Here is a 26,973-nt window from a genome sequence, read left to right on the forward strand (position 1 = left end):
AAATTTGAACTTATTAGAGATAAATATTGGAAATAGATCTTTACGACATCTAGTGTCAAATTTGCATATTATTCTTGTTCATAGATAATCGAAATTTTTCAAATATTTACAATAACTTTATCGATTTATTATTTACATATTAAAAATAATAAACTTAATTGTTCTTTTTAAAATATTTTATTAATATTAATTATTCTTAAAGTATTTAAAAATGAATTGGTTGATTTGACTTACATATTACAGGAAGCCATTTTTCTGTAATAGCCGTCTTTCATCCGGTACACGCGGTCGAGGTCCGCTGTGACAAACGTCGCGTGGTAAAAAAAAGTAAATTCTAGATTTTACATATATATTAGCGGATTTTGCGATAAGTTGTATGGTGTGAAATTAACTATATCCGTCTGAAAAAATGGCGCGATATGGACAAAGACCAGAAAATGCTCTAAAAAGAGCAAATGGTACGTATACTACTTCGTTAACAAGATATGACATGGCCGATAGCTATTTAATCCATACTTCAAAAATTCTTTTATTTTATTTATTTAGAAATTTCATAATCCATATTATTTTGCCTCTATTGCATGTCTATACAATATTGGTTAATCATATAAGTGATATTTTCTACTTGTTGTATAACGTTTATATTGTCTATAGTCACGTCTCTCATGTCTCTAGATTTTAAAAATATTAATGTCTAACCATATGTACCAAAAATAAAATAATCGTACAAGATTAGCACATCGGGAACAGAATGCAATAGTAAACAAAATATAACATTTGCTTTTGCTATATACATTATTCTAATTCATTGATGAATTATTTGATGAATTCACTATGCTTTTTTTTATAAAATAGATAAAAATTTCTGTATTTTTCATGTTATATTTTTCATACTGAAACTTAAAAATTTTTCTTTTTTGTATTATTAACATTGAATTGACTTTGATAGTATTATATCTATTTATTTATTCTATTACATAAACTTGACCTATATTTTTTATAACTATTAACATAGTTTATAAGAATTTTCATTGAATTATTATATATTATTATAAATATTGAATCAACAAATTACAAATCAAAATAATTATTAAATTATTTTTATTTAAAAGCTTAAAAAAACATTTCTTTTTTTTTTTTTTTGACAGAATTCATTGAAGTAGGAAAGCCAGCTCGAGCATTAGATACTTTGCAAGAAGTCTTCCGCAACAAAAAATGGACATACAATTGGTCAGAATCGGTATTAGAACCTATAATGTTCAAATACCTAGACTTATGTGTAGAACTAAAAAAATCACATATAGCAAAGGAGGGCCTATTTCAATATCGAAATATGTTCCAATCAGTGAATGTTGGAAGTTTAGAAAATGTTATACGTGGATATTTACGTATGGCAGAAGAGAAAACAAATCAAGCACGAAAGCAGAGTCAACAAGCTGTTATAGATATAGATGATCTTGACAATTTAGCCACTCCAGAAAGTATTTTATTGTCGGCGGTTAGTGGTGAAGATGCTCAAGACCGAAGCGACCGCACTATCCTCACACCATGGGTGAAATTTCTATGGGAATCTTATTGCCAGTGTTTAGAATTATTAAGAACCAATGCTCATGTTGAAACATTGTATCATGATATTGCACGCATGGCCTTCCAATTTTGTCTTGAATATAATCGTAAGACTGAATTTCGTAAATTATGCGAAAAATTGCGAAAACACTTAGAAGAAATTTGTAAATTACCGGCGCTTGTTTCTAATGTTTCCATGAATAGAGCTGAAACACAACAATTGAATTTAGAAACGCGATTGAATCAACTTGATTCTGCAATACAAATGGAGCTATGGCAAGAAGCATTTAAATCCTCTGAAGATGTACATGGTATGATGAATTTATCTAAAAAACTTCCAGTACCAAAAACCATGGCCAATTATTACCAAAAATTGGCTATGGTTTTCTGGAAAGCAGGAAACTATCTTTTCCATGCTGCTGCATTATTTAAATTGCTGCAGCTGTCCCGTGAAATGAAAAAGAATATGTCTTTGGAGGAACAACAAAGAATGGCCAATCGTGTCTTATTGGCTACCTTGTCTATCCCACTGCCATCAGCTCATCCTGAATTTGATCGTTTTATCGAAACAGACAAGAGTCCATTAGAAAAAGCTCAAAAACTCGCAACGCTTTTAGGACTTACACAACCACCAACAAGAGTTTCCTTACTTAAAGATATTGTTCGTTTAAACATAGTCAATTTAGCATCACCGCAATTACAAGAATTATATTCGTGGCTTGAGGTTGAGTTTCATCCCTTAGAGCTATGTAGCCGAGTAGATTCCGTTATTCAGACGCTACAGGCAGATGAAAGCAGTCCTTTGATTCAATATATCCCAGCCTTGCAAGATGTAACTCTTGTACGTCTAGTTCATCAAATATCACAAGTTTATCAAACGATAAAATTTGCTAGGCTTTTGGAACTAGCTAAATTCACGACAGATTTTCACTTGGAACGTCTACTTGTAGATTGCGTTAGATACAATGATATGCAAATAAGAATTAGTCACGGAAAAAAATGTGTGCATTTCGGAGTCGATTTGTCGGAAGCACAAAGGGAAGATCATCCTGATGGTCCCGTGTTACAAGCAATGCCTTCTGAACAAATTCGTTGTCAACTTGTAAATATGGCTACTGTATTACATCGTGCAATTAATATTATTAATCCAAATAAAAAGAAGATGGAGCGTGAAAAATTACGTGCCGCCATGGTCAGCCATTATCATGAAACTAAAATGAAAGAACATCAAAGAATATTAGGAAGGCATAAAATTATAGAGGAAAGAAAGGAATATATAGAACATATAAATACAGTTCGCGAAGAAGAAGAGATGCGAAGACAAGAAGAATTGCAGAGACAGCAAATGTTAGCGGAACAAAAAAGACTTGAACAAGAGAGAGAAGAACGCGAGAGAAAACGGCAACAAAGCGAGATCCAACAGATTAAGGATCGTCATCTAAAAGAAAAGATGCAACAAATATCTCAAACTAGTCATGGACAGAAGGTTTTAAAGAAATTGGATGAGGATGAAATCAAAAAATTAGATGCAGAACAAATCGCAGCTCGAGAAGCTGAGGAATTGCAGAAAGAACGTAGGGAAATGCAGCAAAAATTAAAATCTCAGGAAAAGAAAATTGATTATTTGGAACGTGCCAAGCGTTTAGAAGAAATTCCACTCTTAGAAAAAGCAGTTGAAGAAAAAATGGAATTAGCTAAGCAACGTTGGGAGCAACAAGAAGCTGAAAGAATTGCTGCGGCTATCGAGGAAAGACAGCAGGCTGTCGCAACTCGTGAACGTATGGCAAGAATGAAAGAAGATCATGATATTTTCCTGGCAAAGATTTTGGCCGAGCGTAAGAGTATTTATTTAGAGAAATTAAAAGAATTCGAAAAAGTACTGAATGAAGAGCGAGTTAGCAGATTGTTAAAACGTAAAATGGAGCGTAAAGCTGAACGCAAAGCCAAATGGGAGAAGGAACGAGCTGAAGCTATTGAAAGAAGACGTCTAGAAGAATTACGAATTAAACAAGAAGAAGAAAAACGACGTTTGGAAGAAGAAAGAGCTAAGAGAGAAGAGGAAGAGAGATTAAGGCGTGCAGAAGAAGAAGCAAGGGAAGCTGAACGTTTAGCCAAAATTGAGAAACAAGCAGAGATTACTAGAGCTAGAGAAGCTGAGATAGAACGAAAATTAGAAGAAGAGAGACAGAGAGACAAGGAAATATCTGATAGGTGGAGACGTGGAGATCGCCATCGTATGCAAGAAAAACCAGGTATATATATTTAATATATTTATTTGTATTATATGTTTTTAGAGATTACATAATTTTAATACTGTTTATTTGATTATAGTCGAAATGTCATGGCGTCGTCCTGTTGATGCAAAAGATGACGGTATTAAAGAAGAATCGACTCGTTGGAAAAGACGAGACGCAAGAGATATGGACAATAAATGGCGTAAGGATGATGATAAACCGAAAAAAGATACCAACGAAAGATGGAGAAAAGATGATTATGATAAAGATGATACGAGGGATAATAGAGATCGAATAGATAAAGATCGTGGAATAGATGGACGTTCAGTAAGTATAAAATAATATAAAAACTTTTAATAAATTTATAAATAAAACATGTTCGTATTTAATTTCACAGATGCGTGATATTTCACGTGATCCAATATCTGATGGGCCTCGTAATCGTGGTAGAATGCCTGATCGTCGTGGTGGTGGTGGCGGCGGCGGCGGCGGTGGTAGTGGCGGTGGTGGTAGCGGTGGCAGTGGTGGTGGTAGTCATCGTCGGGAAGAAACGATGCGTAACATTAGCAGTCAAAATTGGCGCGATAAAAGCGATGCAATACAAAATTCACCTCGAGATTTACCAAGACGTGATGAAAAGTAAGGATACTTTTATTAATTTAGATATTAATTTCAATAATAAAGATTAATATGATTATTTTAAATATTGTATATATACAAATCATTAAAGAAAATTTTTAAATTAATAGACGAGATGATTCTAAAGATGACAGACTTCCACCAAAACATGACGAAAGAAAACGACCACCAGAAGATGATGGACCAGGTTGGTCACAGGTGAGTCGACGTTAACACGGGGTCAGCAACAATCTATAGAAACAACGTTATTATTCTTCAAGAACAGTGCATAATATGCAGTTAGACTTTTGCCTAAAAGTACTTGATGGGCCCAACTCTACTGTTTTGTGCACCATTTCATTTTTCTCCGAACATACTTGTAATAAGAGTATCAGGAAAAAGCACAAAAATGTATGGGTCGTAGCCAATTCATACATTCGTCATATGATAAAAAAAAAAAAAAAAAAAAAAATGAAATGCAATGTTAATAGCTTATGATAAGATTAAGTTTTTATGATTTTTCTAATATGACAAGAATTCGACTAAATCGACTACACTGCATTATGTTTATTAGATTTGTAAAAAAAAGAAAGTGAAAAAACTCAGAAAGCTTAAATACAGTATATATATATATATATGAAATATGAATTAATGTACAGAGTAGAAGGAATTGGAGAATTGTATGAATATTGACGATATTGAATTGGCTAGACTAACTTGATGACAGAGGTTGAAAGTCTCAAAACGTTAATAAAGTTCTCTTGTATTCTAATTATTACGTTAATTTTTTATAAAACCGGAACACATCGCCGTAATACCTTCTCTCTGGAAAAAGAAAGTAAAAGAAATAATTGTGTGAATTTGAAAGATCTACAATAATCTTCCGCACACATCCGAGGCAACGATTTTTAGCTTGTATGATAATGCAACAAAGTTTTGAGACAAATGTAAAAGCAAACCTTTTTTATTATGGTATAAATGCAGATCTACGCATCTTATCTGTATTGTCTTTTTAATTGTTTTATTACATTTATGATATAGTTAATTAAGATACTACGTAATAAATAAATCACTACAGAGTATCAAACTCCGTTTCTATTTACAACCTGTGAAACTTGAATTTCTTTTTAATCACCTCGTACATAAGTACAACCACAAACACATGGATAGGAAATATAAACACGCCCATTTATTTTATCATTCATCTAAAAGGCAAGATGTGCATGTATGTTATTTTTCTTAGATTCTAATTATTATTTATATTGTAAACAAAAAAAAATGTTGAAAGTTTTTTTTAAAAGAAGGAAGATTAATTTAAAGATTAATAAATGCAAAAATGAATATTTTTAGATGCATAAAAGATAACAAAAAAAAAATATTTAGATTATAAATTGACAAATATAATTCAACAATTATAAGAAAAAAGAATACTACTATTATAGTAGAATAAATTGCGCTTGATGCGTATACAAAGTATTAATATATTTGTGGCAGATGTTTAAAGAATTGCAAATTCTTTAAATTGCTTATAAGTTAATAGAAAAGATAGAGTATCCTACAAATATATTAACATCTTGTATATTTATGTCTAATCGAGATATTTCTTGCAAGTATTACAAAAAAATATAGCATAATTCAACATCATATAGCATATAGTATATACTTTGTATGCTATATATACTATATATATATGTACTGAACTTTATTATTACTAATCAAAATGTTTAAATTCACCTAATATTATGGTGAAAATCCATAACTAATTTCATGTAAAAATCATCAATTATACAGCTTGGTTTTCACTCTCGATAATTTCAACGGTCTGAAAATCCTGCGGTTATGTTTTCCAAATAGAATATTTAATTGGAAATTACAGATCTAATCAAAATGTATTTTGACATAATTTTGATAAAAATCGACGACAAAAATTGTATCTGCTATTCCCACACCCAATTTGATAAAATGTTTATAAAAAATCTTGATTTTGCACGATTAAATTCGTCTATTGATTATGAATAATCTTGAATAATTGAATTGTATAAATTGGATATTTTCAGAAAAATTTTATATTGCAATTTTAAGATTATATTATTATATAATAATTCTATTAACGTGCTTGCTCCTTTGTTTCCTTTTAATACTACAATGTTAAGTATGCTAACATTTAGGAACTTGTCGTTTCTCGAATAGCAAAATTATTGCAATCTGCTTTCTGCTTAATCGATCCTCACGTCGCACACTAACAGATATGAGCAGCACTTTGTAATTTTTGTAATGGATTTCTTGTCTCTGAGATCTGGCTCAAGAATTTCAAAGTTCAATACAGCATTATTGCCGCAGCAGTCTTTTCCTCCAATGCCGGAATTGTCTCCAGACGTTCGATCTTGTCTCGTCCTGAGCCCCAACCGACCAATGCTATGCTGATTAAATGTACTACACCAGCGCATACAACGAGCCTGAAAAGAAAATAACAGAAATTAAAATGGTTAATTATCTATTTTACTTTTTTTGAAATTTGAAATTTTATAATTTTACATTAATTAGAAAAAAAAAGTTATATTTTATCTTAGAATAAGATTTTTTATTTTCTTTATCATATTATTCACAAATTCTTTTAAATTTTTTTTTTCCTTTTATTTTTTCTAATACATTTAGAATAATGATTAAAAGATTTAATTTATATTAGAAATCTTATTTTGATTTATCTATTTCAACAATGAAAACTAAAAGTTTTACGACTTACATTCACTATTCATAATTTGAAAAAGTTAAATTTTATTGAAAATTTAATATTGAGAATTTTAATGAATTTAAATGAATTGAAATGTATGAAATATTTTAATATTTGATATATAAAATTTATCAATGATAAAAATGTAAGATCATTGATGAAACCTCGTCGAGATTTTCCATTATGAACATATTCTTATTCTCGAACAAAAAAATAAAAAAATATCTTACCAAAATGAATAACCAAGCTCAGCAGAACCTTCACTGGTCCACATATTATCAATATCCTCCTTAGGAAGCACATTGAAGTATAGCTTTGTGTAATATTGCGCCAGCCAAGTGCTCGTACTCGCCATGCACATTAATACTAAATTATATACCAATTATAAATCAGTATTATTATCAAATAATTTATAATACAACATAATTGCGCAAATAATTCAATAAATTTTTATCTAATTTGAAAACATTTTTCTTTTTTAAATAAAAAAGATTTTAATGATTATAAATATTAAAAAGAAATACAGGAATTTTAACTTACACGTTAAAATATTTATGAAATATACTCCAGGATCAGAAAGGATCTTGGATCTAGGTGAAGTGGCTGTATTCAAAACAGCGAGTAAAGCAGCTAGACCAGCAGTGACAAGTGCAGCCGAGGTTGTCGTTAAAGTACTTATCCAAAGTCCCCAGGACATCACTGTGGGGTCTTGCTTGATCATTTGAGGCACTAGAATGAAACAGACGATTACTTTTTATATGATAACTGTAATAATAACCTTCTCAGGAATAAAAATCAACGATCAACGAAACTTCATTATCTCATATTTATGTTTCAAACATTTACATTTAAAATTTGCAATTAATACACAATATTTTCTATATATACAGAATCATAATTAAAAATAAAAACATTAATATAAAAACAGCATCTGCTTTTATATTTTTTTATAATAAAATTTATTTACTTTATCTTCTAAAAGGATTCTTTAAGATTCTTATAAATAGTTAATTAGAAATTAATGAAATTAAAAACAAGAATAAATATTTAAAAATTAATTTGAGATAACGAATTATTATTATTATTATTATTATTAATCTAAGCAATCCATCATTATTTGTGAAAAAGTTTTATTCACTTTAGAATCCACTTTTTCCGAGTAAACCGAATCTCACTTTGGATTGGCGTGCAAACTGAAGTTATCGTGGCACATAATGAATAATTAAACGTGCAGTAAATACTCTTGCTTTGGCCAGTTCAAGTTATATTGCATCGCAAATAACGGATTATTTAATTAACCGCAGGCGAGGTTCTCAGTGAATCGCCAAGTTAACAACTTGCGTCCACGAAAGGACATCCGAAGAATTTTTCAAGAGTTACGATTTCTCTCTCGACTTCGACGCTCCAACACGTGAAACACTCGTGAATTTTATTTAATAATGAATATATAAATTTTTGAAATTTCATATCGATAACACATTGTATTCATTTTTCAATTGTTAACAATAGAAAATTATTAAATTCTAATTCAATTCCTCCAAAAAAAAAAAAAAACTGTTGAACATCAGATCAATGATAAAGTTTCAGCATAAAAAGAAGAAAAGTAAAAACGTGAATAAGAACAAAACAAAAAAAATGCGCGTTTTTCGTTAGCCATGAAATTTTTCCAACAAGAAAAAGATATTCTTCGGAATTAGATGAAGTATAAAAAAAAAAAGAAGAAAAAATATACAAAGGTAACCACAATTAATCAAAGTAAAATACGAGAGAATATGAGAAATGTGATCCATGACTTTCGTTGACCGTGAAAGTTTTTCGAAAAAAAAAAAAAAAAAAGGATTTTAATATTCTCCGTGGTCAGCATCTGAGAGCAGTCGATGATACGAGGCAGCTGGACACGTGAAAGTCGACCACGAGGCAGTGTCGTGGATTTTTGCACACTCAGAAACCAGTTTCTGCTCCTATTGTTACAACCATCTCGGTTATTCTCGCGCATGGAATCTTTCCCTCGGGCCTCTTTTCTCCATTCAACCGTTCCTTCTGTCTGCCTCTATGCGTGGGTGTCGCAAAAGTTCTAATGAAATTCCCGATGACAAGAAATTAGAAACGTATACATACATCAGATATATTTCCCAATTCTCTATTATTAAATAATTTAAATAGATGCGAAATTATTGATTTAAACATTTTGATAAAAAATTGTTTTTCTTTTTCTTTTTTTTTTTTTTTTTTTTTACTTCATTATATCAAAAAATATTCTACGATTATGATTTAGAATTCATCTTAGATTGTAAGTTTTCAGCCAATTTATCGATAACAAATACGTTCGTAATCGAATAATCGTGGATTTTCTACTTTCTTATTGTATTATCTACGATCAATTTTTTTTTTTTTTTTTTTTAGAAATCATAATTTAGCATTCAATCGTTAAAAAAAAAAAAAAGATTATCAACATAAAATTTCATTAATAATTAACGACTCGTGAACCCTCGTCGCGATAAACTTGTGATTCGCAAGAAAAATAAAAATCCATTTAAAAAAAGGAAAAAGGAAAAGAATAATAAGTCCCTTTCACTTGTAACATTAATTACAGTATTTTCAACGAATGATCAAAGCGAATATGCCAGTTGCGTGCATCAGCGTAATTAATTCTTTTCTCGATTATCAATGGATTATATCCAATAGACAAGGACGAATGGAATTAATAAACGTTTACACTGATCCCATTGCGATACGCATACCAATGGCCGACACAACAGATACAGATAAAACGAAAAAGCTGTTATTGACCTCACGTTTAAAGGTAGTAAACTATACGATAGTTAATCGTGCACATCACGCAACTGTCGTTACATACACGATCAATTCGTACGTGTCCCTTTGGGATGATTTTCTAGCTCGATGAAAGAGAAACATTTTTTACGATGCGTGCCAAGAATCTCATTGTCCCTGTCAATGAGAGAGAAAGAGATGGCTGAACATAACACGATGACAGCTCGATATAGCTGTTTTTACGTGTATACAAAATTGATTGATAAACAAGGATCATGCTTATGCTTCGATTAATTAAAACAAGAATTTTTTAATAAGTGTGATATATTCGTTAATGATGAACTTTATTACTTGTGCATTTTGTGTTAAATTGTGTTCTGCGAGGTTGGAAATTATGCTTATCTCGAATCTATAATTGTTTTTAATTGTTAAAAAAAAAATTGAAATATAAGGAATGATATTAAATTTCAATATCAAATGTTGTCAATGAAAGTATAATATTTTTTCTTTTTTAATTTAGAAATTATCCGCAATGAAGAATTTTAATGCGGTTGTTATTCGATACTTATTGAATCGATCATTATTGAATCGGAATAGAAGAAAGTAACAAAGAAAATATCATGTTCCTAGGATGAAAATCATTTGTAATTAGAATGGTAATGTGGTTGATGCTTTACATTTAGCTGCCACTGGATCAAATTGCTTGGCCACGAAGCTCTAATTACTGTTCTACTGTATTCTCCAGTTTCCATAATTATAATCTGCATATTGAATTTTGAAGTTGCGAAAGAATGTAAAATGAAATGAAAATTTCTTTACAGAGTGGACAGAACGAAATAAAAAAGATTATAGCTTAAAAATATAATATAAATAGCTTACAATTATTTGAGATGAATCTATCGAATGTATAACACCCTATATTGATGATTTTTAAATTTATTCGAGAGAATAAGAGAACAAGATAGCCTTTTTTAAAGATGTTTGTAAAAAATTGTTACTATATTGAAACTTGAACATTATTTTAATATTTATTCATTGAACGTTTGGGCATTTCGTTTCCATTTTAGAATAAAAAAATAAAATATCACAAAAAAATCAATAAATTAATCTTAATTTGATATCATGGACAAATAATAAATAAAATTTTTAATATATAATATCAATCGTTATAAATTTAAAAAGAATCATTTATCTAAACTATTTTTTAAATGTCTGACTACGTATCTACAACACACATCATGTTTATATACATTTGATTCAAACTTAATTGATCATTCATACATTTTAAATATGAGCAAAAAATTTGGATCATGATAAGATAACAAGCATATTTCATATAATTTCCCTTTTAGAGGACAGCTTTTTGTGTCCGGTCTCTTGCGAAAATTATGCCGCGACCGAAGTGCGTGAGACGAACCGTTATACACGGTGAGCCCATAAAATTGTTATTCAAATGTTTCAGCTGCCGGGCAGCGTACCCTAGGGATTACGTGTACCGACTGAGTTCACTTTGAGGGTAAGATGCTTGGAGGGAAAGAGAGCGAAGTTTTCGCTCGAGTGCCCGACCAGCATTGTACCACCGCTTATGGCACGATAACAGTTTCCTTCGACAATAACGATTTCAGTATCAGGATGACAGGACACGCGAGCATTAAAAACAGTCTTGTTAGTAGAGTTCGATTGAGAAGCTGAGAAAAATTCGGCTCATATAGATGTGAACTCATTACTTAATTTTTAACGTAAGGTACAAGTTGAGTTTCTTTTTCTTCTTTTTCTTTTATAATTCTATGAAATTTGAAGAAATTCTTCAATGAATTTATTTAACAAACTTATTAACATATATTTTTAATAAATTATTATGATACGTTTAAAATATGAAAAAAGTTGCGCATGATGTTTATGCAGAATGATTTAGGTTAGGTTACGTTAAGCAATTCAATGTTTATGTATGCTCTCATTATCTCTCGCTTTGTCTGATAGCATATAATAGAGCAATTGTACGATTTAAAAGAAAGATTAAAAGAACTCTTAAGAACGGATATACGATCAAGAAATAATTTTGTAATATATTGGAAATATATTGAAACTTTGATTGTAGGAATAATTGATCAAAAGATGTTTATCTTTTCTCAAGTGGTGAAAATTTTAGTACAAGAATATTATAACATGTTGAACGTTGAAAAAGAATTGATTTTTTATGAAGATCTATCTTAGAGATTTTGTAATAAAAGGTAAGAGACAATTAAAATATCTTCTCGATAATCTATATATATATATATATATATTTAAAAATTAAATCTAATAAATCATCAATTTCTAAAATTAATTGCAATTATTATTCACATTTATATTCTTGTCAACAATTATTCCCATTTCAATTTTTTCCATAATTCAAACTTCAAAAACTTGAAGAATAATGTCAAGAACGAAGAATCAAAACACATGTGAAACGAGATCAAAATATTCGTATTTCATCACATGATCAAACACAAACAATGTATGTATGTATTTCTTAACGAACGAATGAGTGAATATCGCGAGTTAACAAGCCTAACCTTGTGAATCGAAAAATAAGAAGTATATTGTGGATGAAATGGAATTGATCCAAGCGTAACGATTAATATCAAATGGTAGATTTATGGGAGATAAACGTGCGACTTTGCTGTTTACCATCTCCCACAGAAATCGCGTGCAGGTACAGTTATGCCGAATGAGATTCTCCGGTCTGGCCAACTATCCGGTACAATTTATGGCCTTAGTATCACATTGGATACCCGAAGCACCAAAGAGAATTTTCCTCGGTGTGATTCTCTGACTGTAACTCGTAAGCTATTAATATTCCATGTTACATATCGAACTGGCAATATCAAAATCTCGCGCATTCCTTACAAAATGATTATATTATATATATCTACTCCCATTACTCGTTAATTTTATTCTAAATGACATCCATATTTTTTTTAACAAAAATAAGAGGCAAATTAAATTATTTACTTCTGAACCTGAATTTTTATTATTTTTTAAAATTGAAAAAATTTTGAAACATTATTAAAGTCTCTAATTTAGTGAGCAGAATATCGTTATACGAAACGTTTAAAATATTTTTTTCAATAAAAATAAAAATTCGTTTCAAAGAAATTCAACAATGAAATCTTTTCTTCAACGATTTTTGTTTTTCACAGAATAAGTTGCGAACTTTATCAAAATATCTTGAAAATTATGAAATGACTTTCCGATATTATAAATAACTCAATACTTTCTTATATTAAATAAGAAACTGCATCGACTAGTGCATTAAAAATTACGATTTTATTTAAAAAATTAAAATTGATTTTCATATGACTTCTATTATATTATATTTATTTAAAGAAAATTAATTAACATCGCATAACATATCTCATTATATCAAACAACTTTTACGAGAAATTTTAATTTTTTTAATTTTTCAATCTCTTCTGAGACATTTTATTTTTTCCAATTAAATGAAACATTCTATATACGCAATAAAAACATATTACGTTGTAATTGTAAAATATATAATTATTAGAGTTCGTTATCGATTGGTTACGTTCCAAGATAATCTGCTTGTCCTCTCAAGATAAAATTCTCACCCCTCGCATCGAAGAAAAGTTATATAAAACGAGTTGTTGGTGAGAAACTCGTTAGAAACTCAAATTAGTCAACGGTGAACAGATTGAATAATTTAACGTGTCTAGTACACGATTATAGCGAAAAAAACTACGTGGCCGGTATTTTAACTCATAAACTTCATCGTAAATTGAATTGAGCAAACAATACTGACTATTCTCGTAGGAAAGTTTTTGCGTTTAGCAATCACGGGATGCCACTACCCGCACTTTAGACGCTTGAAAAACCGTCGAACTCCGTGTTCATGTTCGAAAAATTGTTATACGAAATATTTCATACAATGTTGAAATTAGATAAAAGATAATTATCAAGATCAAATATCCATTAATGAAGCGAAACTGTAAATGATTTAATTAATTGTTATAGGTAAAATGGATGATTGTTGGATGTTTTTGTATCATAAAGATATCTTAAAATACAATATGTGAAAGATTGTGAAAATTTTTAAATCTAATTTTCAAGTGCAATTAATACTCGATAATGCACTTGTTGTTGTATAAATAACGTATGTCTGATGAAAGAAATATAAGAAGAAGAAGAAAATAATTATTATTATTAATCATAATATTTTACTTAATTATTTCGAAACTAATGGAAAGATAAGTTTCAAGGTAATTGTGGAGAAGAATATATACAATTGTTATAATCTTTTGAGAGAGAGAGATATATATATATAATAAGTATACAATCTTATAAAGGAATAATTGGAAACGAATCGAATTTATTCGTTATTAAAAAATTATCAAGTGAAAAAAACAATTGATCGTATATATATAACGATTAATATTGATTCAATTAATCTTGGTTTCAAGGAAGGCTATAAAATTTATAAAAACTAAAGATATAAAGATAATATATAATATTGTACAACACACGGATTTTTCTGAAATTCAGCATTTCAACCATATTTAAAATTATATTAAATTTAACAATATTACAATATTGAATATTTCTCAACACGTAAAGGAAAAGGAATTCATCAAAAAAAAAAATAAGTTATTGTAAAATATTCAATTGTGAGAATGAATGAATAAAGAAAGTTCATTCGTTCAAAGTCATTTGTTTTTGTCATTATCTATGCTTGTTTATTAACTGTAGGTAATGACAAAATCACAATAAAATTCGTCAAAAAGAAAATTGTTATAATAGAAATAAAAAAATATAAAATTTCACCAAATAATCAATAATAAATAAGTTTTCTTTCCTTCGAATATTGAAAAAACGAATATAGAATTAACAAAGAATTTATAGCAAGAAAGAAATATATCTATTTCTTTTTTTAGAAAAATAAAAAGAAACAGTTTATACGGTTATTTAGTTTATTTTCTGTTAAATGCAAGAGAAAAGTAGGATCTACACTCTTTCACGAGATATAAGATCATAATCTATAGAAAATCGTTTATTTTTTATTGAAATCTACCATATATCGGACGATATCAACTTTTTTTTAGATATATCACACGTATAATAGCTCAAAAATTGTCAATTTCTTTTGATGCAAAGAAATCCCCCCTCTATTGAAATCGAATAATTCAAATCAAATTTTAATTGTTGTTTGATTAAAGGAAAATCGATTCTAAATTATTTTTAATAAAACTCACCCGAAATATGATAGGTTCTCCAACCATAGGCGACGTTCAATTCCTTCTTTCCTTGGAGAAGGCCGAAATGAACTCTGCCCGCACTTTCTTGAGGATTTGGAGTTCTGAAGGGTCGCGCTTCCACCCAATGTTGCGTCACCAATGCGGCGCAGACCAGCCCACCGCCCAGCAACGAGAGGAAGAACGTGGCAAAAATCGTGCCCCTTCGAAACATAGACGTCATCCTTGGATCACGAGGCAACCCAGTCTTCGGATAGTTTGAGATCACTGGACAGAGGAGAAATGAAAAGAAGTGGCAAGTAATACCGGATGCGTGACTCGCATTCCTTCCATTCTGAGACCGACCAACCCGTGAAACTTCAATGAAGTTTATATACTGTGACAGGAAACAAGTTTGTGTACCGCGGAATTCCACTGTGTAATTAAACTATGGTACATGAAATTTGGTATATGATAAGTATGCATCGTTGTTGGCGATGAGACGAATGCGTAGTTCAAACAGTTGGGATTAAAAAAGGTTTAAAATAGAAAAGGGATAAGATAAATCTAAATCTAAATATGATGGGAAAGAAATTGTTAAATAAATTTTCATCGATATAACATTAAAAAAATTTCACAAGTTTGATTCATAAATTTGCAGATGATTCAAAAAAAACTTTTGTTTTTTGATGGATCAAAAAGATTTCCAAGAATTTTCAAAAGATTATAGGAATAAAAAATTATATCTATTCTTAAAATTAAGAGAAATTTCATACGTCATATATATATAAGGAAGATTTTAAAGAAAATTTTAAACAACAATTATGAAGATTTCAAAGGATTAAACAAAACTTGTGATTAAAGAAAAATCTATAAAGATTCTAAAAAAAGATTGCTACTATAACTAAGATTTTGGAAAAATTGAAGAGATCATGAAGAGAAAATTTTATTTAGAAATCCGTAATTCATTTTAGGGATTTAATAATACTAAATATTTAAATTGCAAAAATTTTGTAAAATCTTTTATATTCTAGAATCATTAGAATTTTTTAAAACTTTTCATGTTTCTAATGTCATTTCCTTTCTTTCTGTTAAAATCTTTTTAAATTTCTCTATATCATAAAATCTTTAAAATTTCACAATCTTCTGATCATTATCTATATTTCTAGAATTATTGAAATACTATTTAATTCTTTAATTATTTAAATCTTCAACCATATTTAGAATTTCCTACAATTTGATTCGTCATGTAATTAGAAATTTCCCGAAAGAGGAATCTTTTTTAAAAAAAAAAATCATTTAAATTTTTTAAAATCTATATTCATAAAATCTTTTGGAATCCTCATATCATTAAAATATTTAGAATTTCTCAATCACTTGGAATCACTTAAAATCTCTACAAGATTTTTATTTTATCATTAAAGATTTCATTTAATCGATACGTTATATCGCGTCATAAACTTAAGAGATACGTGAAAAAATGTCGTTCTATCATTAGTGCATGGTACATACAACTTGTTTCCTTGTACGTGCAAATGTGAAAACCATTCGAAGACAGCGCATATCTCACATCCAAATACGATGTCCGTTTATCGTTGACGGGTCATTGGAATGACATCTTATATTTGGAGAATGTTCCTTTCTCTTTAACCATTTTCTCTTTTCAGCGAAGCATCGTTTCAGACGTTTTGCACATGTGCTACCTCTGCAGTCACTCTCCGCGTAGGCATCGCTAGTCTACTTGACGACAGCAAGTATTTAAATAATGTTACAGAAACTATGTCACTTTCGCAACAATTATCCGGTTTGTTAGAAAAATCTTAGCGTGAAAGCGTCTCGATCAAAATGTACAATATATTTTTTTTGGTTGAAAACTTTTTCATCCTTTTGATCCTACTTATAACCGATATGATCTATATGATAGTGTACAATCTATAGTTGTTGACAATTCTAAGTTTCTTCTTCTTCTCATAATAATATATATATATTGTATATAGAATGAAAGAAATAACTTGATCATTTTTTGATAAAGAGAGAAAAAATATTTCAAAATTTAATGATACAAAGAAGAATATATACTGCATGTTGCTAATTCTTTTTTGGATATATATATATATATATATATATATATATATATATATATATATATAAAGATATCCATTTTTGCTTACAAAATTTTCAAACAAGATTTTTTTATAAAAAATAAATTCAAGTTTTTAGAACTTGTCAGATTTTTGATTTTTCTTATTTATTCCTTCCTGATATTTTTTTTTTCTTTTGTTTCTTTTACATTTGAGAATCTTTTTAGATTTATTTATCTATAGTGTTGGAATTGTCTTTAACATTCTTTAAAATCATTCCTGAAATCTATTTTTCTAATCATTTAAAAATCAAATATTAAAATCATATCAACATTGAAACAAAAGATTTACCTACAAAAAAGTTATAAAAAGCTCTATAAGAAATATAATATTTCTTTAATACAATTCTAATAATCTGTGCATTATATTTAAATCAATTTCAAAATCTATCTATGAAAAAATTTATTAACAAATTCACCCAATGTATGAACAAATTCATAAACAACAATATCAGCATGGCAATTATTCTAATTTTCCAATTACTTCTAGTATTAAAATCAAGCATTGAAAACAAGTGAAATAGCTTAATATAAATTCCTAAAAACAAAAAAATATTGTATTGCACAATAACGTAGCTCTATTTATCAGATAATAACAGATTAATAAAGAGAGTGATGAAATAAAATAAATGATAAATAAATACATACCTTGTCCTTGATTCTCGACGAAGTGAACCTGACTAAGACTCCTCGAAAACTCTCCTTGTTTGACCTTTTGGGAGAAATCGTTATTGCCGAGCCTCTTGGAGAATTTGACGCGACAATTACTCCGAGGTTTCCCAGATCTTAACAACGACGACGGTCTCGGTCTCTTCGCAAACGTATACGGAATAGTATAAGGTTGCGCTACGTAAAAGTAAATCGGCCGGTAGTCTTCATGAAGATGAGGCTGCACGAAGCCACCGTTCGCCGGATAGTGGCTGCTGTACACGCTCGGTGCTCCGTTGCTATACGCGTACGAGCCCGTGTAGTGGATATCGTAGTGGTTCGCCGTGTTTCGTGACTTCCTTTTCGCCGTTTTGAAGAAAAAAAGAAAAAGAAATAATCTTGTCCTTTTCGTTGGACAAAATTGTTTATTAAAACTGCTCGACGAGCATCATTGAGATTGTTTGATTGAACATCGTTGCGAAGTATTACCTACTACTTGTTACTACTTCTTTTACCATTTGTCTATCACTGATAACTGTTATTAAATATTTCCTTTCCTTTTTATTACAGTTATGCGAGTAAATTGTTATCAGAGTAGTTGATTTTTGCTGTAAGATCTCTTATAAGATTGAAGTGGGATCCGGTTTCCTTTTTTTTCTTTTTCTTTTTTTTTTTTTTTTTTTTACGATTTCTCTTCCACTGTTATGAAGCTTCTTCCTTTTTATGAACCGCGTAACAAGTGTCTGAATGATTGATCGGTTTCTCGGTCTCTTCAAACGTCTTTCAAGATCGAGATTGCTTTACTCTCGAGGAAAGAGGTATTCGATAGCCTATCAATTATAAATTTCAGGTAGATTCGCTTCTCGAACTGGAAGCTTAGACTGGTTATTCTTTCAGAGGTTCTCAAGAGGGAGAGGAGGGCAAGAAAGAGAGAGCGAGAGAAACCCTTCTGGCGTGGTTTGAACGGGAATTCCTTTCCGGCGATTCTTTATCAAGGGATGTGATTCAAGCCAGCAATTGAATTTTTCACCGGAACCGTCCGTTCCAACCGTACAGGAGAGATCGTTTTTCCGCAAAACTCCACTGTGGGTATTTTAAATGAGAAAATTGCCTTCACGCTTTTCTTTTTCTTCTCCTTTAACTGTCGATTAAGTGTGTACGCACGTGCACATGTCTGAAAGTTTTCAATCCCTTTGATCGTCACACTCCCTGTTAACTGAGAACGTTTGTGATTTGCATATAAGAGTTGAAGAGTTCTGTCGTTGTTTCCCACATGTGTTTCCTTCCTGCGCTGTTTTGAATGATAAAGGGAAATCCTCTTCTGAAGTTAGAGTTCCCTTGCTGTTTCTTTTTCCTTCATGAATATTCTTCTCCTCCTTCTCCTGCTTTTCACGTCATATCAAACGTAATATACCTCTTTCTTTTTTTATTTTCCTTTCTTCTCTTTATTTTTTATCCTTTTTGTACCCTTTCACGACCACTTAGTCACATAAGCCGTTCTTTACGAGGGCGAGGTTAAAATCCCAAGGTGCTATTAAGATTCCCTTTTCGAATTAAAATTTGATCATCCTTGTTACGACAATGTGGAGCTTCCGGTGCATAGTAATCGCATTAATTGGACCAAGTTCGTTCCAGTGGAATCCAGTGAAAAGTTTAACGAATACCTCCCTCTCTCTTCCCGTTAATACATTCTCCTTGCATCTGAAATATATGTCGCAAGTGAGTGATAAGTATGAATCTCTCTTATACTGTGTTGAATTTACTATTCTCGAATTTTAAAAAGAAAAAAGAGAGAGAAAAAAAATACAAAGGTCGGTCACCGCTCGAGGATGATCTCGTTTCTTCGATTTCGCAATAAACTACAGAATCTGTGACGAACGATCAGCCACATATACCAATATGGAACCGTGTCAAGCTACGTATAGTGCACCTCTTGACCGCTTTTCTTCCCCTTCTTCTTTCTTTTCCTTTCTTCTTTCCTTTTATCGCAACTTATTGTGTCGGATGTCGCGCGATTTTGTATCAAAATCGCGTTTCGGGATTCTGCTCGAGTCAAAGTCCAAATCTCTCGATGTGCAACGTGATCTTTCCTTCCTCTCGCCTTTCTTTCACGTTGTGTCAACTGTAAACAATGCCGTCCACGTAAATCGTGCGCTTAAGAAGATGAGATGTGTTAGGATGAAAGAATTGATGATCCTGATGCAAGAAAAGAGAAGGTAGAAATTTAAATGAAGTTATAAAATTATTACATTAATATCAAAGAAAATTGGAAAAACGATAATTTAATAAATAATAATTAGTAGTCCTCGAGTTGATGATTTTTATTTAAATTTTTCAAGAATTTCTCAAATTTATGACTGCTCTTTCTAACAAAATATCAAGAAAGTGGTTATTCTTCGTTGATAATAAATGAATATCAAAAACATCGGTCTCTGTTAAATGCAAGATTAAATTGTCTTTTATCAACATTAATCAACACATGATACATAATACGATATATTTAGAATGAATTTTTCTTCGTATGTTGAAAATGAATCTGCATTCTTTTGTTATGGACCATCGAATAAATGTGTATTTCGAAAATAAGTAATCAAACTTCCATATCATATTCTATTCTATTTCACTCTATTATGAAGTAATAATTTATATGTTATTATCTCACAATCATTGTATTCCAAAGATTCATTGAAAAATCCATCGCATATAAGTTCGAGTTAATAGACCAGATTTAAATCCTTTAGAAGTATTTGGAAAAAATTTATATATCTTGAGAAAAAAGAGTTTTGTTTATATAGAACTGTTTTCCATCGTAGCTAGAGTAGAATTAGACATGCATGTATATAAATATTTTATCTCAATATTTTTTCAACGAATGGGTCGTAATCTAATATTGGACAACAATTAAAATTTTGATGAATCTTGAAATGAAAGCTGTCCAAGCTCTTCGAAACACTCCAAATATGAAAAGTTTATTTTTATATAAAATATGCAATGATTCCAAATTCTATTAGTTTTTTTTAAAATTTTATGTTATAAACATTTGTATATTTCATATTATATTTACAAACATAGTATTACAAAATTGAAATAAATAGAAACGCTATTCCGTATAATATCAATTTGATTACCTATTTTTGAAATATTCTATCATCTAGTATCAAACATTTAATCAAGATTTTAATTTAATTGATTGATTAATTCTAAGAAGTAAAAGAAATTAATCATTAATTGTTGATTAAAAATATAAATTGTTCTATCTAATGCATATAATTCTCTATCTAATGCATATAAATGTTAAATAAATAATTTAATCCAATTGATGATTAACCTCCTGTTTTATATTATTGATATTTCATTTTGATTGTGCATCACTTTAATTGTTAATTATTATTGCTGTTTAAATATTTTATATTGTAATCATTAATCTTTAATTGCATTAAATATTGTCCAATATCGATTTCTGGAATTACAAAGAAAAGAAAAAAATTTTTTTAATAAAAATTCTTTGATATGTTTCACATTTTTCTGTTTACCAATGATAATTCTTAATTCAGATATCTAAAAAATCCATCATGAAATCAAAAGTATAGAATTATTAAAACAAATGGAACTCATTCCAAAAGTTTCTTGTAATTTCTATGTTATATTTCTAATTCTATTTATATTTCAAATAAAAATATAAAAATAATTATGTTTCATTTCAAATCTTCAATAAAATTAAGCTAAAATTTTGAATTTAAATTTTTAACTCATATTATTTATAATTAAAAATTCGAAATTAATATTTTTATTATATTCCATTTTTAAACCTAAAATAAAAAATAATTAACCAATTGGTAATCAATTGTTTTGCATAAACTTTTCATTGTTGAATAAGATAAGTAACAAATAAAAATCTCAATATAACTATTATACTATCTATATAATTTAAATATTTGATGCATTTTTTTCTTAAACATTGAATGCATTATTCCTATACTATAAATCTCTGTATGTATTGCTAATTTATCTAACTTTCATGATCTATTTTACTATCCCTTCCTCTCTCTAAAACTCATGTCATTTTTAAAAATATCTATCATTATCAAGAATTGATTTCTCTACTTAATTAATCAAAATTATGAATTCTCCAAATCATTAATTTCACTATCCATTACAATATCCGAATAATATTATAATGAACCTTTAGTTATTGAATAATTCAAGTATCTTGCCAACAGCAAATCCATAACTAAATACGATTTCACCTAACAAACGCATGATCCATTCCCAATGTCCAAACGTGTTGATTCATCATCCTGCTTTTTTCTTCATTCCTTCTATCCCAGTTATTTTTCAATGTTCTTAAAATGAGTTTACATTGGCATTCATGAACAACGCCGTCGAGTAGCATTCTTGACGTAACTGGAACAGCAATTGCACGAACGTAATATATTGCATTCACACGTCCGTGTATTGCGCAGGCGCATCACTTTTTACAAATTAAGGTTTAAGGTTATATCGTCCGTTTCTGTTCCGAACGGACAGTGGTTGGAAATATGTAAGTATAACTTGGACTAATTCGCGCCGAATAAAACGTGCATTGTGTGAAAATATCGGCAGTAGTTTGTTTAATGATAAAATAAAAAAATGAATAAATTTCTGGCTAAGCAATTTGGATAACCGATCGATGTTTTCGCAGCTGAAAAAGAGAACGAATTGGGTCGAAACTAGTCTCGATGATTGCCACGGTGATTTTCGTAATCGAAACCTTGACGCGGTATCGCTGACATTAATACCTGTTATGTTAATGAAAAACGATAACGACCCGCAGGATCTATCTTGAGACCAGTTCATACGGAGATACTGGCAAGGATAAATGAAGGCTTTAATAGATATTTTTCTTTTCATCGACAAGAAAATAGTATAATTACAGGACGATTAAAATATTCTTCTAATACGTTTTATATTATCTCTACAAAAAGTATCATATGAAATATAGTTACTAGATGTAATCTTTATATATAATTCGTTTTATAAGCATTTAAACTATAAAACTATGGTATAAATATCATTTTGCAATTTCAAATGATAAATAAACTAATAAATAATTCCTTTTGAAATTTAATTACAAGCTTACCATTGAATTGTAGATATAATTAATTGAACAATATACATTGGTATACATATATAATGTATAATGTATATTACAGTATTTGAACAAACTAAATAGAGAATAATAATTTTAAAGAGTAAAAAATAAATAAAAGTTGATATACTTGATATATTTGAAACTTATTTATTAAATTATAAATAATTTCATTTGCTAGATTAAATATTATACTTGGATTAGATAATTACATAAAACAAAATAAAAAGATACATAAAATATAGCAAAGATAAAACCATCTCATTTTTTATCTTTTTATTTAATAAAAAATTAAATATTTATAACTTGAAAAATATTTTAATAAATTAAATACTATATTTGTTTCAATTTCTAATCAACTCTTAAAAATTTTTATCTATTTTGTTCAAACACTTTATATATATATATATATAATTCATCAAGAATATATAAATAGTACGGTCTTAAATTATTATATCAATCTGAAACACGAGTAGTATCGTAATGACATTTTTAACGTAGCTTATATTCGACAATCAAAACAATTTAACTTTCGCTAAGTTTATTTTACAATTTCCCAATACATATATACGAACATGAACATGATGCTTAATCATAGGAATGAGAAGATGAAATAATTAGCATTGATCTCCATTATTAAAAGAACATTCAGCGTTTTTTTCACTATCTTTAGTTTCTGTCGCGAACAGATATATGGAACATACAAAGAGAAAATAGGCAGAAGAGACGAAGGAATCACAGATATGAGAGAAAAATAGCAAACGTCGCTAGAAAAAGTGAGAGAAAAGGTCGATCAGAGAATGGCTGACAGAAAAGAACGAAAAGTAGCAAAAAGTGAGAGAACAAAGGTACCCGGATGAAAGAAGCAGAAATTGGTAAAAGTAATATAAGAGCAAGGAAAATGCAAGAATGTGTGTGACTAAATGTAGAGAAGCAGGATGATGAGGTCGACTGAATGCCGTTAGACCGTGTCGTGATGCAGCTACATACATATACTACTTATATATATATACGTGTATTATATATATATATATATATATAATACACGTATATCTACATAGCTTCGTGTGAAATATCATCGCTCATAGAAAAGAACAAACGAAAAGCAGAAAAATAGAGAAAGAGACAGATTAACAAAGAGAGAGTCACCAACGATCCGAATTCACGAATCTGTTCGTGACAGTTTTGCATGAGATGGAACGCAAAAGTATAATTCTATTGTGGCATTGTCCACATTGTTCATGTATTGAGACATTGTTTCATTCGTTTCGGTCATTCTTTTTTGTTTTTGATTTTAGAAAAAATGAACTGAAATCAAAAAACGAATAGAGAGACGAAATGATCTGAAGAAATTATCGATATGACATTTTCATTCTATTTTCTAATTGTTTCATTTAATTATAGTAAGCTAACAATACAACATTAGAGAAAGGAATAAACAAGGGATGTTATTCTCTTACTACTTTGGCCATGTTTATAGACAAAATAATTAGAGCAAAGGAGAAAGTGCAGAGATTTTGAAAAATATGCATTTAGAACGTTTACACAAAATTTCATACGAAATTGCATGAATAATAATCATAATAAATCATAATAATTATATATTCCGTATAGATAAATTAAAAGAGGGAAAAAAGATTAATTAAGTTTCGTTGAATTTCATTCGTATATAATATAATTGCATTGTACATACAGTATTTTCTCACTAATCTATTCTTTCTAATGCAGAATTTCTCTTTTTACTGACGTACATCGACACAGAGCCGAGATAGCTATCTTCGGTATGTCTTTCTGAACGTAACGCGAACCTTACACACGATATCTTGGAATTTTTTTCCTCTCTAGTAGATTGACTCGTTGTTACAACCGGTCCGATTCGCAGATTTTTCTTCTCGCCTGACGCAACTCTTTCGACATATGTATACCGGCCATTTGCTTCAGGGCATCGGATAAAGATGCATCGTGGTCCACTATAGCCTGCGAAACTAGGACACGTAATCATCCCACCACTTCCTCGAGAACCAACCTGTGTTTCTTGTTCTGTTCGCTCGCAACTCCCGTAATACGATTTGAAAGATAATGAAGGTAGAAATATCGTATTGATTCGTGCCATTAAATATAATTTTATCATCAATTTCATATTGAAAAATGTCGTCAATTAATATTATATATATATATATATTTGAATTTATGAATTTTTGTGAGATAAATTATATATTTACAAGCGTAAATTAGTATGTAAGTGTAGAAATGTATTGTAGAAAAAATATCTATTCCATCCTTAATAAACATACAAAATAATTAATAATTATATATAATAATTTATAACAATAATAATTAATATCGTCTATTGATATTTATAATATTAATTTTATCCGAAACAGTAATTTTTGATTCGATTAAATAAGAAAATACATAATTCGAATTCCCACTTTCTTGTTATTATAATTGAATGAAATCCGTTTCTGAATCTAAGGATAACCATCTTAAAAGAATAAAAAAAAAAAGAGACGAACGATGAGAGAAAGGTAGTCACGAGTAGTAAGTATAATATAACGTAATTTCTTGATGATTCTTTTAGAAATAATTCTGTCATGAAATTCTTCTCACGAAATACTTTTTCGTAGCATAAAATATATAACAATTTTGATATAATTTATTTTTGTTAACATAAATTAATTAAATAGAACCAATAAGATGAAGTTATTAATAATTACGATCGAATTTTGGTGAATTTCAATTTCGTCGCACCTCAAATTGCTCGACGTTTGAATCTGCGTTACGATGCAACAATGACCTCATGAATAATTTAACACGCCATTGTTTCATTGGTATGTACTAATAACATCACGTCAGTTGTAACGTATCTGACACTGATTCACTCCGTGAATACGTTTCTTCTTTATTTTATATTCGGTCACCCATGGCTTTTATTTTTAAAAATTGTTAAACCCGGATGCGTGCGATTTTTATCGATCTTGCAATATCGACACGATGCAACAGTCACCATTTCTATGTAACTGCAATTCCACATCACTTGAAATTAAAATGAATCTGCATACTACATGATTACGATTCACTTTCAATAAGACAATAAAAGTTAACGAAATTTTCGTAGAATTATATAAAAAAAATTAATTAATTTTTAATATAAAAGAACTATATTATTTGTATAGCTTAAAAATTAAACATATTTTTAATATAACATCGTTTTTCGAAGAATAAAAATCAGAAATTTATCCATTTAATAATTCCATGAACTTTCACCTTATTTCTCGAATTAAAATCAGATGAAACATGAATAATTTAAAATTTAAATAAAACTTCTATTCATGGAAAGAAAAATGGATATTTATTAATTATATTGATAATTATTAATAATGCAATATAAAATTTATATATTAAATATAATATTAATTGTTAAAAAATACTAACAATCTATCCCTACAGAAGGAATTATTGAAGAAATAAGAAATGAAGAAGTACAAAATTTTGCCTGCATTGCTTTGGCATCGTTTGTGTCCCGTTCTGCTTCTCTTCCACGTTGTAAAAATCTTATTTCACAATTCAAATTTGAACCAATTAATGTTCAACATCCATTAATAAATTACTAATTTTCTTTAATCGTCTTTCTAACACAACACGTTTTTATCACAGTATTAACACAATTTTGTCGTAACAATTAGAAGTGCAACCGTTTCAAGACGCATCCACACGTTCTAGAGCGTCTCTTGAACTGAATTTCTAACTCAGGCCCTGACTCTTTATGCCCATTTGGCTCTGGCAGGTGTTACAGGTGGCACCACTGCTCAATCATCTACCATCGGTCCCTTCTACGTTTATATTATAAAATGGAATCTACTTATGTTAATTATTTTTTAGAGGAAATATACTAAATTTTTTTCAGA

The 26,973-nt window shown here is 29.4% G+C and overlaps 2 protein-coding genes and 2 long non-coding RNA genes across 13 annotated transcripts; 3 read left to right on the top strand and 1 right to left on the bottom strand.

Moving 5' to 3' along the window:
* Positions 1-257: 257 nt before the first annotated feature.
* On the top strand, positions 258-5,505 carry eIF3a (eukaryotic translation initiation factor 3 subunit A). Its single transcript, XM_003693542.4, has 5 exons — positions 258-458; positions 1,149-3,818; positions 3,898-4,127; positions 4,198-4,439; positions 4,550-5,505. Exons 1-5 carry the CDS (start codon positions 410-412, stop codon positions 4,650-4,652), a joined length of 3,294 nt encoding a protein of 1,097 aa, XP_003693590.1. The 5' UTR covers positions 258-409; the 3' UTR covers positions 4,653-5,505.
* LOC105735401 (uncharacterized) lies at positions 5,367-26,808 on the bottom strand. Of its 10 annotated transcripts, none has more exons than XM_086912856.1 (8): positions 26,501-26,808; positions 22,185-22,341; positions 19,758-20,059; positions 17,938-19,638; positions 15,171-15,437; positions 7,690-7,878; positions 7,380-7,515; positions 5,367-6,874 (listed from the first exon to the last, which is right to left on the bottom strand). In XM_086912856.1, the coding sequence occupies exons 5-8, from the start codon at positions 15,391-15,393 to the stop codon at positions 6,736-6,738; spliced, it is 687 nt and encodes a 228-aa protein (XP_086768982.1). In that variant the 5' UTR covers positions 15,394-15,437; positions 17,938-19,638; positions 19,758-20,059; positions 22,185-22,341; positions 26,501-26,808; the 3' UTR covers positions 5,367-6,735. The 10 variants fall into 10 exon arrangements, with proteins under 10 accessions (XP_086768982.1, XP_086768980.1, XP_086768981.1 ...); XM_086912854.1 differs by lacking the exon at positions 22,185-22,341 and adding an exon at positions 25,817-26,085 and having other exon boundaries at positions 19,868-20,059; XM_086912855.1 differs by lacking the exon at positions 22,185-22,341 and adding an exon at positions 25,817-26,085 and having other exon boundaries at positions 19,833-20,059.
* On the top strand, positions 11,458-14,749 carry LOC116414355 (uncharacterized). Its single transcript, XR_015293500.1, has 3 exons — positions 11,458-11,665; positions 12,020-12,152; positions 13,936-14,749. It is a non-coding gene; the product is annotated as an uncharacterized LOC116414355 (long non-coding RNA).
* On the top strand, positions 22,322-23,030 carry LOC116414356 (uncharacterized). The gene is made up of 2 exons (XR_004224864.2): positions 22,322-22,477; positions 22,619-23,030. It is a non-coding gene; the product is annotated as an uncharacterized LOC116414356 (long non-coding RNA).
* Positions 26,809-26,973: the final 165 nt, after the last annotated feature.

This window comes from Apis florea, unplaced genomic scaffold (assembly GCF_048593485.1).
Source record: "Apis florea isolate Af1SG1 unplaced genomic scaffold, ASM4859348v1 contig_3493_pilon, whole genome shotgun sequence".
NCBI classification, from domain to species: domain Eukaryota; kingdom Metazoa; phylum Arthropoda; class Insecta; order Hymenoptera; family Apidae; genus Apis; species Apis florea.

What these genes read in the sequence shown, in the direction of transcription:
- eIF3a (XM_003693542.4), top strand. Translation starts at nt 410, where the DNA reads ATGGCGCGATATGGACAAAGACCAGAAAATGCTCTAAAAAGAGCAAAT. An exon ending in TGCTCTAAAAAGAGCAAATG is followed by an intron (nt 459 to 1,148) that starts GTACGTATACTA and finishes TTTTTTTGACAG; the next exon opens with AATTCATTGAAGTAGGAAAG. An exon ending in GTGGAATAGATGGACGTTCA is followed by an intron (nt 4,128 to 4,197) that starts GTAAGTATAAAA and finishes TTAATTTCACAG; the next exon opens with ATGCGTGATATTTCACGTGA.
- LOC105735401 (XM_086912851.1), bottom strand. Translation starts at nt 15,393, where the DNA reads ATGACGTCTATGTTTCGAAGGGGCACGATTTTTGCCACGTTCTTCCTC. An exon ending in GAGAACCTATCATATTTCGG is followed by an intron (nt 7,879 to 15,170) that starts GTGAGTTTTATT and finishes GTTTCATTCTAG; the next exon opens with TGCCTCAAATGATCAAGCAA. An exon ending in GAGCTTGGTTATTCATTTTG is followed by an intron (nt 6,875 to 7,379) that starts GTAAGATATTTT and finishes TTTTCTTTTCAG; the next exon opens with GCTCGTTGTATGCGCTGGTG.